Genomic DNA, 19,610 nt, shown 5'->3' with positions numbered 1-19,610 from the left:
TTCACCTCAGTCCTTAGTTATCATTTCCTCTTAAACCATTTAAGGGACCTGATTAGCTCCCTTGAACAATTGACACTCGGAATGCAAGCATCCTCACCCCAAATAAAAATGTTTTAGATAAAAGAGTCACAGGACTGTGGATAAATAATATAATAAAACGAATTAATAAATAAACAAATAAATATGTGTTGATAAGCATGTCTGTGCAGGAGTGCATCCATATGAAACCGCAGTTTTAGTGCAGCTTCAAAAGTCTCTACATGATCCCAGCCCAGTTTTATAGGTCCTCCAAACATAATGTTGAAATCGACTCGATAAGGGAACGTCTTGACTCGCTTGATGGAAAGAAAATGGCACAGATGATTTGTACTGCAGAGCTGTTGTAAGGCAAGCATTCGTGGTTCGTTACGATCTGTTTACATAACTATAGCAACTGCGGCACCCGTCGCCGAATGTTGTCAGAAACTACAGTGAAACGCTTAGAAAAAAGGCACTTAGGTAAGGGTGACAGATAAGAAGTTTGTCGCAAAGCTCTTAATGAAATCCCTTACCTCAGGGATTTTTTCCCCCTCAGGGACACCCTTAAGTTAAATTACTGAGGGACTTTCATGCAAGCGGGCACAGGTGTCGATTGTAAATGACATCACTTACAGAGAAAGCGCGGTTGCCTGAGAGTGCAAGTCTGAGAGTCCAAGCCTGAAAGTGCAAGTGCAGCTCTGCAGCCAGACTCTATTGGAATGACCACCTCAAACCTGGAAGTAAATGGTCAGAATTTGATTAAAGATTACCAAAACATTTTTCCTATCTGAATTATCTTGCACAGATTCATTGTTCATCTAAAGAATAACAATGTGCGCTAACAATAAGCATTGCAAATTTTGATTTCACACAGACCTTAACAGCGATTCTTTCTCACTAAGATTCTGCCTTGGACTTGCCTCTAAACCTCAGTGTTTTTCACCTGAGCGATCTTGACTGGACCGTGAGCTTGATCGTGTCAGTGAGCAAAACGGAGCTTGCAGCATATGTCTGATTCTACCATTAGGGACTGTTTACAGATGTAGATTATGATTCACATTTCAAAACAGAAGCCTGGGGAGATGCATGAAAGTAAAATGAGCTTATTAATTCATGCTATGATGATTCCATGTGTTTATCCTCTCTGCTTTTGGTACGATATGATGTGCAGCAGAGATGCCCATTGGATTCTGTCCCAATATATGCAAACCGGCTGACAACTGACATATTTTAAGATTAATACAGTTTTGTGGTTGTAAGACTCTGCTGTGCTCATGAGCCTTCCCTTTTGTTGTGTTAAAGATATGTGTGATTGTTTCTTTCTCTGTGTGTTTATGCTTAGATGGATAGGCAGATATATAAATGTTGTATTTGAAATGTGATTCTGCATCTTATTAGAGCCCTGCAGTTCAGCTTGATCCCAATGAGTGTTGACTACTTTATACCCCTATAGCTAGGTTTGGACCAGTTCTTCTCCATTTTGTACATTTTAGACATCCATCTATGAAAGAAACAGTGAGAAGTTGATGGGGAATCAAACATAGAGAGATTTTATAGAGTGTTCATTGTCCCACCTGGACAAAAATTATTTTGACTTATTAACACTATAACTTAAATTATTTAAAAAGTCATTATAGCACCCCCCTCCCCCCAATATGATTTTATGCTGCATATATGAATAAATGCATATCAGTTACATTTATTTCATAAACTATACAGTGCATCCAGAAAGTATTCATAGCACTTCACTTTTTCCACCATTTTTATGTTACAGCCTTATTCCAAAATTGATTAAATTCATTTATTTCCTCAAAATTCTACACACAATACCCCATAATAACAATGTGAAAAAATATATATATATTTTAAATTGTTGCAAATTTATTAAAAATAAAAAATCTGAAAAATCACATGTACAGTATTTATTGGTACAGCCAATAAATACATCTTTTTTCACATTGTCATTGTGGGGTATTGTGTGATGAATTATGAGGAAATAAATACATTTAATCAATTTTGGAATAAGGCTGGCGACACGGTGGCGCAGTAGGTAGTGCTGTCGACTAACAGCAAGAAGGTCGCTGGTTCGAGCCTTGGCTGCGTTTGCGTGGGTTTCCTCCGGGTGATCCGGTTTCCCCAGACATGGAGTCCAAAGACATGCAGTACAGGTGAATTGGGTAGGCTAAATTTTCCGTAGTGTATGTGTGACCCCGGATTAATAAAGGGACTAAGCTGAAAAAAAAATGAATGAATGAATGAATGGAATAAGGCTGTAACATAAAAAAATGTAGAAAAAGTGAAACGTTATAAATACTTTCTGGATGCACTGTATATAAAGTTTTTTACTTTTTTACTTGGGTTTTTTTAACGTGTTGATTTAAGTTAAACATATTTTAATTAAACTTGGTTCCACAAAAGAGATAATAGTAATGTAATGTAAGTAATGTAATGTAGTAATGTAAAATCAAGGTAACACTATGTCACTATGGTGCGCTTTTCTTTTACGTTTGCTTTTGAAAACACTATTGGTTGGGTTTAGTGAAGGGTTTAGGTCAGTGGTTTGCTGGCCTATGTGATCTGTATGACAAGCCTCACCTTCCTATGAACGTGTAACGATGTGTATCTGAAACGTGGTGCAAAACCTATTTCGGATTTGCAAAAGTGTTGACAGCATCCTCTAGTGGATTTGTCATCTGAAAGGTGCAATGAAACTTATTCTGAGTAATGTATTTTACGTATGGCAAAAATGTTGACTAAGATATGTATATCCAATGATCCCAGGTTGATTATTACAATATTATTTACAGTCTATTTGATAGTCTTGATTTGAGCCTCTAAAGATAAACAATGGTCCTATCACTGTCAATCAAATATTCAGAGAGGGAAATAAGTATTAAACACGACTTGTTTTTTTTTTCCTAGGAATAATATTTCTAATGGAGCCATTGACATGAAATTGAACCAGATTTGGTAAAAACCCAAGGAGAACAGACATAAAAACGAGACAAAACAAAAAAAAAAACTGAAAGATTAGTTATGTGTAATAACAATGTAATGACAATGAGAAAGTGCTGAACTATTGAAATGTTTTTTATACTTATAAAAGGCTGTTTTAGGCAGCTTAAAGACGCCTCTCATATAGAAAATGAAGTCACATGCATTGTTCAGGTCTGATTTTTCACACACTTCAAGAGATTGTAAAAAAATCTTGATGTTCTGTGGGTCTTGTCTATCAAATCTGATCTATAATTTGTATTTTACATTGCATTTAAGTCAGGCGAATGGCTGGGCCATTCTGCAGCTTCATTTTCTTTCTCTGAAACAATTTGAGAGTTTCCTTGTCTGTGTTTTGGTTCATTGTCTTGCTGAAATATCCACCCTGGTTTCATTTTCATCATCATGGTAATATAAATGTTGGACTGAAGCAGCTAATGTTTACTTACAATTGCGAAGGGCAGATGGTTGCTTTCTAACCACTAAGAAATTTCAGCTGCTGTCTTGGCTTTCACTGCCTTTCTACACCTCCTTTCTACACCTCCTTGATGAAGTTTTTTTTTCATTACATGTATGTATTTCTTTGGTTGTTACCAACATCTGGTGAAAATTTCAACTCAGCAGCACCTTTATAAATATGTTTTCTGAGAAAAATGGTGACGTGTTGAAAATTTATTTATTCCACTGTAAGTGCAATTAAAAATAAACTGAAACAAGAGTTTAATGTCTACAAATAAACAGCTGATACTGACATTAAGACATTAAACTATTACAATAAAATTGTATCATTTTTTATCGCTTTTCTACTGCTCTAAAACAAATCAGATGTTGCCAGGATCCTGGCAGAAACTATAGCCGAGTAGAATCTTGACAGTTTTTGCACTATTTATGACAATGCAGGTAACAGGAAAACTAGCACTCTACTCGCAATCTCTCTGTCAGTGCAGTGTTGGATTTTCTTGGATGCTGTAGACTCTTTATTGGAAGTCATGTACATATGGTAAACATTGACCTGTAGACTAGTTGACTGATTTGCTGTATGACCAGTTCCCAAGTCGTCATCCAAGCTCTAGTGTATTTATTTATTGATCTATTCAGTTTATCCCAATGGCATTTGCAAGTGAGAAATAATAAAACACAAGTGATTCATCATCGTTTCTCATTAAATTATTTTTACTGATTCTCACAGATTTTCTCTAGGAGTTATATGACCTTAATTTGTCATCATTTTCCATTAAGGCTTTATCCCAAAAATGTAGTATGAAGTTTCAGACGTGGCTAAGTTGTTTTTTCCTGCTTCCCACAGGTCTCCTGTGATGGCCGGAGGCTTGTTTGCTGTAAACCGACAGTGGTTCTGGGAGCTGGGAGGTTACGACACAGGCCTTGAGATCTGGGGTGGTGAGCAGTTTGAAATATCCTTCAAGGTAAGTTAAAGCTTCTATTTATGTATGCAAGTCACAAATAATCCATCAGATCTCACAGAATTTACCAAGGCTGCTTCCTGTTGTTGGCCTTTCAGACCAAAAACAATCAAACAGAACACAATAAGATAGTCTCTCGCTCTAATGCTTTGTTCAGTCCTTAAAATGGATTCGAAGTCGCACACTCCAGAAACCTCATCACTCCTGATCCATTGCGAACGGCTAACTATAGCAATACCAGATTCCTTTTTTCTCCCACTTAACGTGAAGTGCCATGTCTGTCTGTCTAGACAATCTCTTCTCATTCCTTTTGACAATAAACCCCTTGAATGAGATTGGGCGGCAGAGGTTATTTTCTTTTTCGAAGCTACTAAGCAAAGCCTCAGAGGCAAAAGCAAAACCCCAGTCGGCGAAGATAGCAGAGCTGTGAGTCGGTGTTTGTGTGTATGTGTTTAGACTGACTGGACTGCTGAAACTAATTAGATTGTGCGATGCAGTGATTGGCCGCGGCTCTGAAGTGATTCGGTTTTGATTAGCGGGGCCAAAACTGGTGCCGATGGATGTGAGGAAGTGTTCTATTTATCAGTTCTGACATACCTGCCACCCCACTCTTTTTCATTAGACTCTCACTTGCGCTGGCACTGAACTTTGTTATTGGAACACCATCCTCCGTGGCTCGCCTGTAACCATGACAACAGCAAAAAATAGTTTAGAGGCTAAACCGGCTGTATGACAGATTTCATGCGTTTTATGCGCAGTTCATGAAGTTGTGTGCATCACCTTAATATTAGTTTTAAAAAAGCTATTCTTCAACAATGGAAAAGTAAACATTTATTAAATGTTGATTATTGGTTGACTTGTTATAAGAACATACGGTCATGGAAAGTATGACTGCTAAAGCCAGAAAAAGCATTATATCTTATGAGAAATTCAGGTTTCAGGAGAATTCAGGAGAAATTCACCTTTTCATACCTTATTTCAAGAGTTCACACTTAGATATTGTTTGACAACTGTTAGCAGGTTTGGCATGCTGTCCCGGGAGAGAACCCTGAGCTCGGAGATAGATGAGCCCAGGGCTCCCGCCTGGTCCATAGAGCATATGCGGGGAGTACGAGATCAGGTGGTTCTTGAGAGCTCCCCGTGGTAAGAGGAAGAAAGGAGGAGAAGGGGTGGATGGGGGGTTTCTTCGGAAAACGAAGATAAGGGATTAGTTCTAGCTAGGCTAACTAGTGAATGTAGATGAGTGGCCACCTGCAGTCAATCATATCAAGTGCTCCTCTCGAAATTAGTTTGAAAACTTCACTTAGGATAGTAATTAAAAATACACTAATGATACGTTACTTATTGATAGGGTCAGACAGTATCTATGGACATTTTTTGCTATTTCTGCTGAGAATTTTGTAAAATAATATATGCGGAATAATTTTGTGAGTATCATAACTAAAAACTTAATATATTAAATAAAAAAAAAAACACATTTTTAACTTTTATTTAACGTTTACAGAGAAAATACATCTAGAGCCACTTATTTGGTAAACAAAGCAAGTCTATCATATAAGATATCTGCTAAAAGACTGAATAAAAACTGTATTGAAAATAAATCAAATATACACTTTCATATTAGTCAATATTATTACAAAATTTGTATTGATCGAAATTCATTTAAAAACAGGATAAATATAAATTTACACACATTTACACAAGTAAATAAATAGACTCAATGATGGGCCAAAAATCTGGGGAAATCTGCAGATTTCTGTACACACAGATTCCGCATAGGCCTACTTATTGATTATTATTAATTTTAGTAGTAGTACTGGTAGTAGTAATATTAACATAGGTTATATACACAATACTAACTAGATATTTTGACAAATCTTTTGATGGCAGGATTTTTTCTTTTTATTCTAATCTTACATTGCTTCCCACAGGTTTGAAATATAACTGTGGTGGTAGCCGAACTGAAACACACCATTAATCCACGGCACATGGTTACCTACATGTGACCAAAAAAAAATACTTTTATTTATTATGACACTTTTATACACTGTTTCTATTCAATGGGTTGAAGTTTAAGAAAAAAGACTTTTGGAATAAAAAAGAAATCCACTATTTTTACTAATCTTTTATTCTATTCAGGAGCAATGTGCACCCACTGGCAGGTACAATCTGCTGCTGACATTTTGTACAGTATTGCCAAAGCATGTTAGATAAAATATGTAATATATCAACATCTTCGAATTACAATATACAGCAAATGAGAAATAAATGACATAAAGGAGTAAAAACAGATAATATATCTTAAAAGTGTAATAGTTGCAAGAATAAAAAAATGTAGATTATTTAAACAAGGCAAATGAGTTAATTAAGCATTTCTAACTGTGTACAAATATTTTACAGCCAGTTTAGATGTAATTTCACACTCTGAGTTTATAGAAAATTTTATCTGAGGCATTTAGATTAAAGAATTAATTATTTAATGCACAGGTGTCAAATCCAGTTCCTGGAGGGCCACAGCTCTGCACAGTTTAGTTCCAACTTGAATTAAGCACACCTGATCAAAATAATTAAGTCCTTAAGTTCTGTTTGAAACCTATGGTAAGTGTGTTGAAGCAGGGTTGGAATTAAACTGTGCAGAGCTGCGGTCCTCCAAGAACTGTATTTGACACTTCTAATTTAATGTTTCTCTCGCCCTTGCGGCTGTGTACGCGCTATCAGCTGCGAAGCCAATGTAATGTAAATGTAATGCAAAAGCACATACAATTAACTAGGGATTTCCCTAGATTAACAAACAGAGCACTTCTGTGAGGTAGCTTAAGAAATAAAGTAATAAATAACATAAATCATAAACCAATAAAATAAATAACATAATCTTTTGGACTTCAGTGCAACAGTAATATAAAAACAAATAGCACCTGTACTTAAAATACCTGACAGGCAATCCCAAGTTTACATATCTCACAGTTTGCTATGGCAATGTTGTCGTCATCAACTTTATAATACCTACAGACCGCAGACATACTCACGCTTTCCGCTTCAAGCTGTTTCCGTGTTTTCCTTTGCCGGCATTTAACCAATAGTGTCTCTGCAACAAAGTGATGTCATGCCACATGCGTTGCTGTTTCTGTGTGAAATCAAGAAAGAGGTCTAAGTCTGTGCAACTTCATAACTATAGAAGTGTTAAAAAATAATGAGAAAATACATATGTGCTCTGTTTGATAAGCTATTGAATGTTAAAATAAATTGAATTAAATCAAAAATAAGGAACATCCTGGATCTGTTTCTTTGCTTTTCTTCATTCTTTTTTATGTACTATAGAAGTATCGCATCAGGTTTCGGTATCAGTAGGTACTCAAAATGACTCGGACTCGGACTTGAAGGCAAAAAAAACCTGATCGGGACATCCCTAGTATGTGTATATATATATATATATATATATATATATATATATATATATATATATATATATATATATATATATATATATATATATATATTCGAGTCCTAACAGGGAGGTAACGTCCAATTCCAATCGAGTCTGAAACCACGTGATCAGGCCTGCTTTCCAATCACATGATCGGATATGGACATCCCTACAATTAACAACGGGTTAGAAAGCGAAAACAAAAGCTGAATCCCCGACATTTTAGGAGATTAAAATCCTTGACGGGTGCATTTTTAAGTGCCAAAAAGGCATGTCTCTGTGGGTCTCTGCAGAGCATGTGAGATTGTCTGAAAGAGTGTTAACAGTTTTCACACACACAAAACGAGAAGTAGGAAACGTGTAGGGCGAGAGAAGATTTTCCACTGGTTAATCGATCGTAGATGTTTGGTTATTGGGCGGAGACAAAAAAAGTGTAAAAGGGATGAAAATAGTAAAAAAATAAGTGTAACCAAATATACTTGGGCGGCCATTAATATACCTGGGCGGCCCGTCCAAGTAAAGTCTATGTGTGGGAAGCACTGTCTTATAATAAAGTAAACTTTGGCTTAATGAGTATGTGAATTCCAATAATGACACTTTGTATTTTGTGTACTAGTATGTTTTAAGTGTATGTAACTGTACAGTATGTCATATATTGTAGTGATGGTTACTGTATTGCAATCAGTTAAACAAACCAAAAAAAAGTTGTTTGCTTCACATTTGACCTCGGCAGCATCCCAAACAGTGCTCTGTTTGAGAATGTGTACTATAGTAATACACTGGATCTGACACGCGACTACAAACCGAGGGTGATCAGGCCTGGCGTCGTCCCATTGATCGGTTGCCTGCCATGCACCGTCCAAGATTCATCCATCTGTTCCAGGCAGGCAGCTTTTTAAATGCGATTGAAGTCATCTTAATATATAAAGTCCTGCCACGTCTGCTTTCCTCCTCCATGCTTTATGATAAAAGAGGCTGTGAAAAAAAATGTGAAAATTATTCCTGAAATGTCATTTGTTACAAGGCTCACTCGTTTATCCTCAAATGAGGGGCTTTTTCTCGCTTGCTTTGTGGTACTGATGTGTTTGAGCGATTTTTCTCCCTGTAACGATGAGGTCTGTGAAGTTAGCTTGACCGCTAACCCGCTGCCTGGCAGGAGAGATCGGTCTGTGCGGTTTGATATCTGTAGATGGCTCTCCCGGGCCCAGCGGGTGACTGAGGAAGAGAGAAACCATCAGACTCAACTCGTCCGACTAGAAGCCCCCTCCCCTTTTCCCGAGCTTTCTCACCTCCCTCTGTGTGTCAGTGGCCCTGGCCGAGTCCACACTCCACCAAGCCGGAGCCAATACTCAATACGGACAGACACATCAAAGCCTTGGCCTTAGTAGAACAGAAACAGAGAGGGATGGGGAAGGAAAGCATATTGAACGCCCCGCTTTGTTTTTCTTTATCTCTCTTTTCTTTTGGTGTAAAGAGGAAAAGTAGAGACACAAGCCTGAGGCAGTTGGAAAACTCGACTTCTTTCCTTCGCCGAATGCGGCAGTCGATCTGTAATTGGAGCCCACGGTGAGGACATTGCTTGTTTCTGATATGATGTGGAAGCGTAGCTAGTCTGTCCACATATTCCCACTGAGACCAACCCAGACTGCCTGTGTAGGAGCTCAAATGGATGAGGGTTTTTCGACTGTCAGGGCGAATGTTGAATGGAAACGTCTCTGCTTATATGGTGATGTAGTGTAAATGTGTGAATGTGTGTGCGTTTGTGGTTTTTCAGGTGTGGATGTGCGGAGGCAGTATGTACGATGTGCCTTGTTCGAGGGTGGGCCATATCTACAGGAAGTACGTCCCCTACAAGGTGCCTTCAGGGACCAGCCTGGCAAGAGTGAGTAGAACTTGTACACTTGTACTATCCCTCCAAATGAGAAAGGATGGAGGTTTTTTCTATGCAGTGGCCCAATTGTGCTAGTGCTCTAGATTCACAATGTTCCTGAGACACTTTTATTCAGAATCTGCAGCCATGATGAGAGACATATTGTAGAGAGAGCCTGGCTTAGATTTAAAGCTATGGAAAAAAATGTACACTTGAAAATGATCTGTTTTTCTGGATTAAATAGCTATTGTCAAAAATTATTTGTTTTCATGTTCCATATTTTATTGTCTATTTTCTAATATAGCTATCATAAATAGTATCCTATATATATATATATATATATATATATATATATATATATATATATATATATATATATATATATATATAGTTGAAGTCAGAATTAGCCCCCCTGAATTATTAGCCCCCATCCCCCCCTGTTTATTTTTCCCCAATTTCACTTCTATACAGCTTGTGAGGCAAGTAATTGTATAATGATGGTTTGCTCTGTAGACAGTCGAAAAAAAATTTTGCTTAAAGGGGCTAATAATTTTGACCTTAAAATGGTTCTTAAAAAGTAAATTTGCTTTTATTCTAGCCAAAATAAAACAAAATAAGACTTTATCTAGAAGAAAAAAATATTACCAGACTCGCTGTGAAAATTTCCTTGCTCGGTTAAACTTCATTTGGGAAATATTTAGAAAAGAAAAAAAAATCAAAGGGGGCTAATAATTCTTACTTCAACTGTGTATATATATATATATATATATATATATATATATATATATATATATATATATATATATATATATATACAGTTAAAGTCTGTATATAAGTCTGTATAAAAAATTATAACCCCCCCCATTTATTTTTTTTTTCCAATTTCTGTTTAACAGAGAGAAGAATTTTTCAACACATTTCTAAATAAAATAGTTCATATTACTCATTTCCAATAACAGATTTATTTTACCTTTGCCATGACGACAGTAAATAATATTCTACTAGATATTTTTCAAGACACTTCTATACAGCTTAAAGTGACATTTTAAGGCTTAACTAGGTTAATTAGGTTAACTAGGCAGGTTGCGGTAATTAGGCGAGTTATTGTATAATGATGGTTTGATCTGTAGACTATCGAAGCTTAAAACGGCTATTAATTTTGACCTTACAATGGTTTTTAAAAAAATTAAAAACTGCTTTTATTCTAGCCAAAATAAAACAAATAAGACTTTCTCCAGAAGAATAAATATTATCAGACATACTGTGAAAATTTCCTTGCTCTGTTAAACATAATTTGGGTAATATTTAAAAAAAAAAAGAAAAGGGGGCTAATAATTCTGACTTTATAGAAGTATTATTAACTATATAAATATATATAGGATACTATTTATGATAGCTATATTAGAAAATAGACATAATACATTTGTTAATGATGAACTAAGAATTTTTATGTCAAATAAATTAAATATAAAATTTAAATAATCATTAAAATATTTTAAATATAAAAATACATATCATTTAATAATAACTAATAATAGCTATTTATTTATTTATTTATTTATTCATAGGATACTTTTTATGGGTGACGCAGTGGCACAGTAGGTAGTGCTGTCGCCTCACAGCAAGAAGGTTGCTGGTTCGAGCCTCGGCTGTTCCTCAGTTGGCGTTTCTGTGTGGAGTTTGCATGTTCTCCTAACGTTCGCGTTGGTTTCCTCTGAGTGCTCCAGTTTCCCCCACAAATTGTCCATAATGTATGAGTGTGAATGAGTGTGTGTGAATGTTTTCCAAAAATGGGTTGCGGCTGGAAGGGCATACGCTGCGTAAAACATATGCTGGAAAAGTTGGCGGTTCATTCTGCTGTGGCGACCCCAGATAATTAAAGGGACTAAGCCGAAAAGAAAATGAATGAATGAATGATACTTTTTATGAAGGCTATATTAGTAAATAGACATAATAAATTTGCTATTGATGAGCTACAATTTTTTTGTCAAATAAAATTAAATGTACATTTTAAATAAATAATTATAAAAATATTTTAAACATAAAATACATATTTTTAATAATAAATAATAATAGTTTTCTTATTTATTTATTTATTTTTGTACATCCAACTTTTATTTTAGGCACAGGCTGCTTATTGTGCTCATGTATTGCAAACAACTTGTTGCTATTGAGGTTGGATGTAGATAAAGGAATAGTTCACCCCAAACACACTGATGCTTTTGGCAATTCTGGAGGTAATCAATAATATAATAGCACTAATACTGAAATGGTTACGGCGTTTTATGACCAAACAACCAAAACAATATTTCTGATGTTTTACAAGGTGCTCAGCCTGCTGGTTTGTTCATTCACACACATTTTCATTTCCACATGCTCATGACGTTTTTAATGCACATACTGGAATTTGTTCGGTAAATTTGTTTGGAATTTATTCGGTAGTGTTTCCATCATTGTTTGTCTCTTTTCTTATCGAATTAAAAGTTTATCCTACTCAGTTATTTTCAAAATGTATGTGTATCTTGGTGTTTCCATCAAAGTTTTTTTATGTGCATATCCAAAGTGTGCATTAAAATAGGTGAATGGAAACGTAGCTATTGTTAATTTACACTCCCTCAGGCCATCTAAGATGTAGATGTTGGTGATTTAGTTTTTTTCACTAAAACATTTTTTATTTTAAAATGTGATTCATTAAATGCAAGACAATATCTGCTTTCAAAAAAACAAGACAGGCTAAACAAATTTAATACCAGAAAACAATATATATTTAGGTTTGATCAATGAAGCAAAACCATTGGTCTATTAAAGAAACATTATTCATCAACAATCCTGAGCACATTCATGACAAGCTTCACATGGTTTCAATAAAAGTTGTTTTGGACTAACAAGGAGGTTTTCAGTTCTGAGGCTTACTTGATGTTTTTATAATAAGATGTCATCTAACATGTCAAAAGATCAAGAAAACGTTCTCAATTCATAACCCCTTTAATACGTTTCCCAGAACCTAAAGCGAGTGGCAGAGACATGGATGGATGAGTACACAGAGTACATCTATCAACGGCGGCCCGAGTACCGTCACCTCTCCACCGGTGACCTTACCGCTCAGAAAGAGCTCCGAAAACACCTCAAATGTAAAGACTTCAAATGGTACATGAACACTGTGGCCTGGGACCTGCCCAAATATTACCCACCTGTGGAGCCACTGCCAGCTGCCTGGGGAGAGGTGAGTGAACCCTATTAAAAACTGTGAACTGCATACTACTGTATTTACTAACTGTCGTTCTGTCTTTTAAATCATTACTTGGATTTTTTATATAAATAATAGATATTCAATAGCAACAACAGCACTTATAAACCTTCTACATTGAACATTTTGAGGTTAATTAGAGCATCTGTGAACTTAAGTGTGAACTTAAGTGTTGTGTTCAGTCTGTACAGAAGTCTGAATTCTATAACATTTTTTGTCACTTATTGTCAATTTTATGCATCCTTGATAAACAAAAATGGTATTAATTTATGTTTAAAAGCTTAATAGAGCACTCACCTTTACCTAAACCATAAAGATCAAATTCCAATTTCAGTATGTTTTGTCAAAGCTGTTATATATGTATGGATTTAAAGCTATGAATGGTGCCCATTCTTGGACACTACCAATATGTCTGGCACCTTCATCAAGGCAACTTCAGCAAGGACAGTATAATTTGCAGTTGCATTTAAGAAATCCACAATTCAGTTAGATATTGAATAAAATAACTAACTTTTGATAAAAGCAACTTACTTATACAGTTATTACAGACATTTGCCCTGGAGCAAAATACAGGCATGCATGCATTTGAGTTTTTAACTTAAACTTTACAGTTATTAGCCCACTTTTTACCACCAGCCTAAAACACCAAAGTAAACAACAAAGCAATATAGAGTCGTAAATCCACTGATCTGATCTGTACAGTTTTGACGCCACATAAATAGGCACATAAATAGGCACAAAACTTCTCACATTTACTGGTTTGAGTTTTACCTGATCTGAAACAAAGCTTAAATATCAGAAAAGGGCATAGGTGTGTGTGCATGCATGTGTGTGTAATGTGTATGTACATGTCTGTGTGTGCGTGAGTGTGCTTGTGTACTTATTTATGGGGTTTTTGAGGACACCGAATTGTATAATGAGCTGGGTATCCCCTGTTATACTTTATTAAGATGGTTTGCTAGGACTTGTCTTAGCAAAGTCCTTATAAGTCAAAACGCTTAAAAAAACGTACATAACAGGGTCTTTTGACATTCAAAATTTGCCACAGGTTTGCGAGGACACCAAATTGTATTATGACATGGGGATGACCTAGTTATGCTTTATTAAGATGGTTTGCAAGGACATGCATTGTGTTCTCATAATTCAAAACATAAAAAAAATACTTAACAGGGTCATCTGACATTTATAATTTGTCACAGGTTTATGTGGTTTACGAGGACAGCAAATTGTGTAATGACATGGGTATGACCTAGTTATACTTTTTTAAGATGGTTTGCAAGGACATACCTTGTGTCCTCATACTTCAAAATGGTTAAATCCATACTTAACAGGGTCTTTTGACTTTCAAAATTTGCTGCAGGCTTCCTGTGAGGGTTGGCTTTGGGGGTTAGGGGTAGAAAAAGGCCATATAATAAGTTGTATTTACAGTAAACAATACATTACGCCTATGAAGACTCCTTATAAACCATATATACATGCGTGTGTGTGTGTGTGTGTGTGTGTGTGTGTGTGTGTGTGTGTGTGTGTGTGTGTGTGTGTTGTATTCTTTACATTGTGTGGACCAAATGTCCAAACTAGTATAGCAATACCAGTCAATTTTGACCTTGTGGAGACTTTTTTTTTGGTCCCTATGAATTAAAGGGCTCATAAATCACACTGAATTAAGTATTTAACATATGTAAAAATGCAGATTGTTTCCTGTGAGGGTTGGGTTTAGCAGTAGGGGATGAAATATATAATGTGTACAGTGTAAAAGCATTACGTCTATAGGAAGTCCCCATAAAGATAGCTGTGTGCATGTGTGTGTGTGGGCATTCATGAAAAAGAGAGAGAGGTTATGCGGAAGTGTTCATTGATTTATGAGAAGCACTGCTGGGTGAAATATAACATATTTTTCACCAAAGACAAGCATGCGGCCGATCCTCACCTAAAACGGTGCTGTCTAATAAACATCGACATCACAGCGTAACAATTGTTTGCATCACTGCCTCCTAATCCATAAATAAACAGAGGACGCGTTATACATTTATTACTCAAGCTGATCCAGGCAGACAGGCTATATTCGGGTCATTCATTATCATTGGGGTTTGCTGTGCCAGAACAGTGGTTCTTGGGAACGCTCGTGGAGAGACGGGCCCTCCATTTCTCTCCATCTGCGCTTCTGCCATGTCTGTCATAGTGGGAGGTATTTAATATGCATGGACTGATTCCCATCTTGTGCATTTTGATGGGGCTTTTTAATCACTGCTGAATGATGTACCTCACAGACATCATGCCTTAATGAATCCCCCCGGGGGAACACCATCTCCTCTTTTCTCAATCTCCTACCGTCATGTGTCAGAAATGGCAAGTAATAATTTACAAATGTAATTAATTTCACATCCGATTTAATTGGAGGGTTGGCGCTTACCATACAGTTCCTGATGTACTCTTCTTCAATTAGGGCTAAAATATAATTCCAGGGCAATACTTTTAGCGTATATCCCAGCTTTGAGAGGACTATTTAGACGATTGAGCTGGATGTTTTCTTTTGGTTACAAAAAGAAAACGAAGTAGTGAGAACACAGCAGTTAAGAAATCTGGAAGTTCTACAATTTGCCACTCAAATATAATTATGCCTTTTTTAAAGGAAAAAAGGAAAATCTAGCTTCATCCATTTTAATGTACCCACACTTGTATGTACCCACACTTGTTTCACCAAGAAAACACAAAACATAATATATTTTATTAGAATTGTTTTAATTATATCTGGATTAGATTCAAAATTATCAAATCATAGACAAGGGGTGTCCAAACTTGGTCCTGGAGGGCCATTGTCCTGCAGGTTTAGCTCCTGCTTGCCTCAACACACCTGCAAGGATGTTTCTAGAAAGCCTAGTAAGAGATTGATTAGCTAGCCCAGGTGTATCTGATTGGGATTGGAACTAAACTTTGCAGGACACCGGCCCTTCAGGACTGAGTTTGGACACCCCTGTCATCAGAGTTTCTGCAGTTTTCATAATGTCCAATTTAAGACTTTTTAAGACCTTTTTAAGACCAATAAGTATTAAATTCAGGAGCTATTTCACGATATCAAAAACACATATACACATAAAAATTTTTTTAAAAACATAAAATTTGTGGCAAAATAAATTAATTTAAATTGAACAATGCTGAAGACAGGTTAGATGCATAATTGAACAACAGAAAAAAACAGCTTTCCCAAAAACGTACATGCAGGTCCAGCTGTTTCATTTTGGAGGTGCGATTCAGATTTCGTCAAACATCAGGTCGAACAGTCTTGTCACTTTTGAAATGAGGTCTCTCTTGATTAACATAAGCGGTTTTGTCTTTCCCTCACCGAAATGATTTAGCAATGTCAGAGTCTGGAAACATCGTCTCGAACAGTTCCCCTATGCTCATAATGTTGGCTCTGATCCAAAAGTGACATGGAGATCACTTGCGGGGTTTGCAGAGCTGCAGTGTGGGCCTTACCTAGGCAGTGAGGAGCTAGCAGATACTTAACAGAACTGGCTGATGGCTTTCGTTTGCTGGAGACCCTTCACAGCAGTTAGATGTTTCTCACTTTGAGACTCCAACACCCGTAACGTTCCCAGTTTAATTGCTTTCTTGAGTCATAAACAGTAGGCTACAAATATGTTGTTAGCAACTGGTCTTAGCCAAGCTCTATATTCAGTTTTTTTCAAGCCAAGTATTGCTAAAACTTGCATTCCCTATAGCTAAAAAATGTTAAATCAATTTTACGTCTGTGACACAACCAGAGAGACTCGTGCCAATTACAGAAAGCTGATTGGCTATTGCATGTTGGTCTAATTTGTAGTTGTAAAACCGCAAATTACATTTGGACTAGTGAAATAAAGAAGTACAACGCCACAAAAACCAAGCAACAACAACAGCAAAATAATTTAAATGAGCATTAGAGGGTAGCGTTACATGGACAGCTGAAAAATAAGACCTGTGCAAAAATATTTAAGACCTAGAACAGTGATTTTAAGACTTTTTAAGGCCTAAAAATTCGATTTTTTTTTTATTTGAGACTTTTTAAGACCCCTAAGAAACCCTAGTCATAGACCATTGACACTGCCAAAACTGCACTTAGGTTTGATATGCATGTATATGCTGTTGAAGGTTTGATTGCATTTGCTTAATTGTATTAGTTTACATTTCCATGTGCATGCAATACTTCGATCCTTCGTTTCTACTTGCTTTTTGGATTTGAGGATTCTGTACTCTTTCAGAAGATTAAAAATCACACCTCTCACTGTACACTCTAAGAATAAAGGGTACAAAAGCTGTCACTGAGGCATCAACTTCTCAAAAGATATAGCTTTGTAACCTCATTTACATTATATTAGTACGTAAAGTGCACATATTATTACATGGTATAAATGGTACCTTTTGAAAAGCTATTGCCCCAGTGGGATCTTTTGTGCCTTTTATTTGAGAGAACATAACTGTGGAAACATGGAAAGCCAGAAAAAAACTGGTCAATGGTGGGGAATGAATTAAACATGGATAATAAAAGTGTGTGTTGCTTTCAATTACTTCAATTTCCACCATTGACTAGCTATTTATGCCTTGTTTTAATAAAAGGTACAGTACAGCTTATTATATTACAGTATGACTTGGAAAGGGTCACCCTGATCATGCTTGCATTACTGCCAACTGTACTTTAACTTGGTAGATGTGGTGTATGCCAGAAAGTTGCAATCATCATCATTCGCGCTCAAAGAAACCATAATGGATACTTTTTACATTTCCGGGTTTCTTAGTAGCAGAAGTCCTCATAGTTGTGTAAACTTAGAACACAGTGAATGAGTACAACAAATATCATTTTTACAATCCGATTTGCTGAAATAATAAAAGAAAAACTGTACAATGGTGTGTCAAGATTTTCAGGAAAAGGAAAAAAATTGTGAGACTGATAACAGCAGCTAGCGGAGAGAACAACATAAAATTCACTGTCCTTCCCCATAGATCAGGGGTGGGCAAACTCGGTCCTGGAGGGCCAGTGTCCTGCACAGTTTAGCTCCAACTCTAATCAAACACACCTGCCTATAGGTTTTTAGTGTTCTTGAAGACACTGATAAGCATCTTCAGGTGTGTTTAATTAGTGTTGGAGCTACACTTTGCAGGACACCGGCCCTCCAGGAACGAGTTTGCCCACCCCTGCCATAGATGCTACATTAGAAATGCCTCGCACAAGTGGTAATTATTTTTTTGTAATTTAATACAAAGATAATATATAATATATATGTAAATACCAACATACACTGTAAAAAGTTCTGTTATTTTCCTTTTTTTCCAGCAGCTGGGGTGCCAGAAAAAAAAGTAAAATAATGGCCATTAAATTACAGAAATTTACCATAAAATTGCAGCCGTTAAATTACAGATTAAAGAACAAAAATTTTAATTTAAGGAAATTTCTTTAATTTAACATCCATTATTTTACAGTACGTTTCTGTAATTTAACGGACGTAAAATAACGAAATATAGTGTAGGCTCTTTCTGAAAATGTAGCCCTATATAAATTTCTGGAGAATGCAAAATATTTAGCCAGAGCTACGTATGGCTGCATTTCGTCTTTAAAACGAACTCTATGGGGTGGTATGATGCCATTTTCTCACTTATCAGCTGACCCCTTACCTCTGTATTGACAACTTTTCCACTGTTACCAGTTTGTCTGCTTGCTCGACATGTACGTCAGCGGACTTGAGATGCAGAGCAGAGTTGAGCATGACAACAGGATTTGAGTCTGGTGAAGAATGGTTCCAGAAATCATGCAAGACAAAAACAAAAGATAAAAAATTAAATAAACAAGTAAATAACAGGGTGAGAATGTTGTAAAATCTGAAAACCTAGTAAAAATCAGGAGGCTTTCCATTTCTGGATTGCTTTTTAAAACACTGCAGTCGAGTTTATGGAAGTGGGTGAGCGGGTCAATCTGTGCTTTTTAAAACACTATTGGTTGTGTTTAGAAAAGGGGGAGGGTTTGGGGATCGGTCGGTTGATCAGTCAGTAAGTAAGTCAGTCGACAGCAGCCTCTGGTGGATTTACGTGAGAACAGCAGTCATGAGAGAAATTTGAGAACTGAAGAAATGTACACAGCAGCCTCTGGTGGATTTGCAAAAACAAAATCTGCAAAAAAACAGCTCCTGGGACTCTCTCCAGAAATGTATATACTGTAGGGGTATGTAATCAGAATGAGCCAGGGTTGGTAAATGCAAATAAAATGTACATACAAGGCTTGACTTAAGGGTCCATAGTCATTCAAATATTGCAAGTTTTGTGCATTCATTATTTTAAATGTAGAACACGTCAACTATCAGCAAACATAGAGAAAACACAGCACACCTTGTGCTTTTAACACATTTTTAGACGCAACATGTGAGCTGCCCCTTAAACAACAATAGAGGACATACAGCAGATCCTGTTCTTGCTTCTTGGCATGTGGCTGTTTGTCACAAGAAGACACATGTTTGAGCATGGTTCATCATTGCATTATTATGGTTTCTTGTTTCATTTGTGTATTTAAAAATGATGCTTTTTATGTTGTTGTTGTTGACTTGGCTTGGTTCACACATAAGTGACGATTCTCTGTAAACCAGTTCAGCAGTGAGTTTAACTCCATCCATT

At 36.4% G+C, this 19,610-nt stretch overlaps 1 protein-coding gene across 1 annotated transcript in view; it reads left to right on the top strand.

Moving 5' to 3' along the window:
* galntl6 (polypeptide N-acetylgalactosaminyltransferase like 6) overlaps positions 1-19,610 on the top strand; it is a 385,088-nt gene that overhangs the window by 350,547 nt on the left and 14,931 nt on the right. The window contains exons 8-10 of the mRNA XM_056457614.1: positions 4,319-4,436; positions 9,632-9,739; positions 12,729-12,950. Of these exons, the coding sequence (XP_056313589.1) occupies positions 4,319-4,436; positions 9,632-9,739; positions 12,729-12,950 (448 nt within the window). The remainder of the gene's footprint in view (positions 1-4,318; positions 4,437-9,631; positions 9,740-12,728; positions 12,951-19,610) is intronic.

Source organism: Danio aesculapii, chromosome 1 (genome assembly GCF_903798145.1).
Source record: "Danio aesculapii chromosome 1, fDanAes4.1, whole genome shotgun sequence".
Classification (NCBI taxonomy): domain Eukaryota; kingdom Metazoa; phylum Chordata; class Actinopteri; order Cypriniformes; family Danionidae; genus Danio; species Danio aesculapii.
This window is presented reverse-complemented; position numbering and strand designations above follow the sequence as displayed.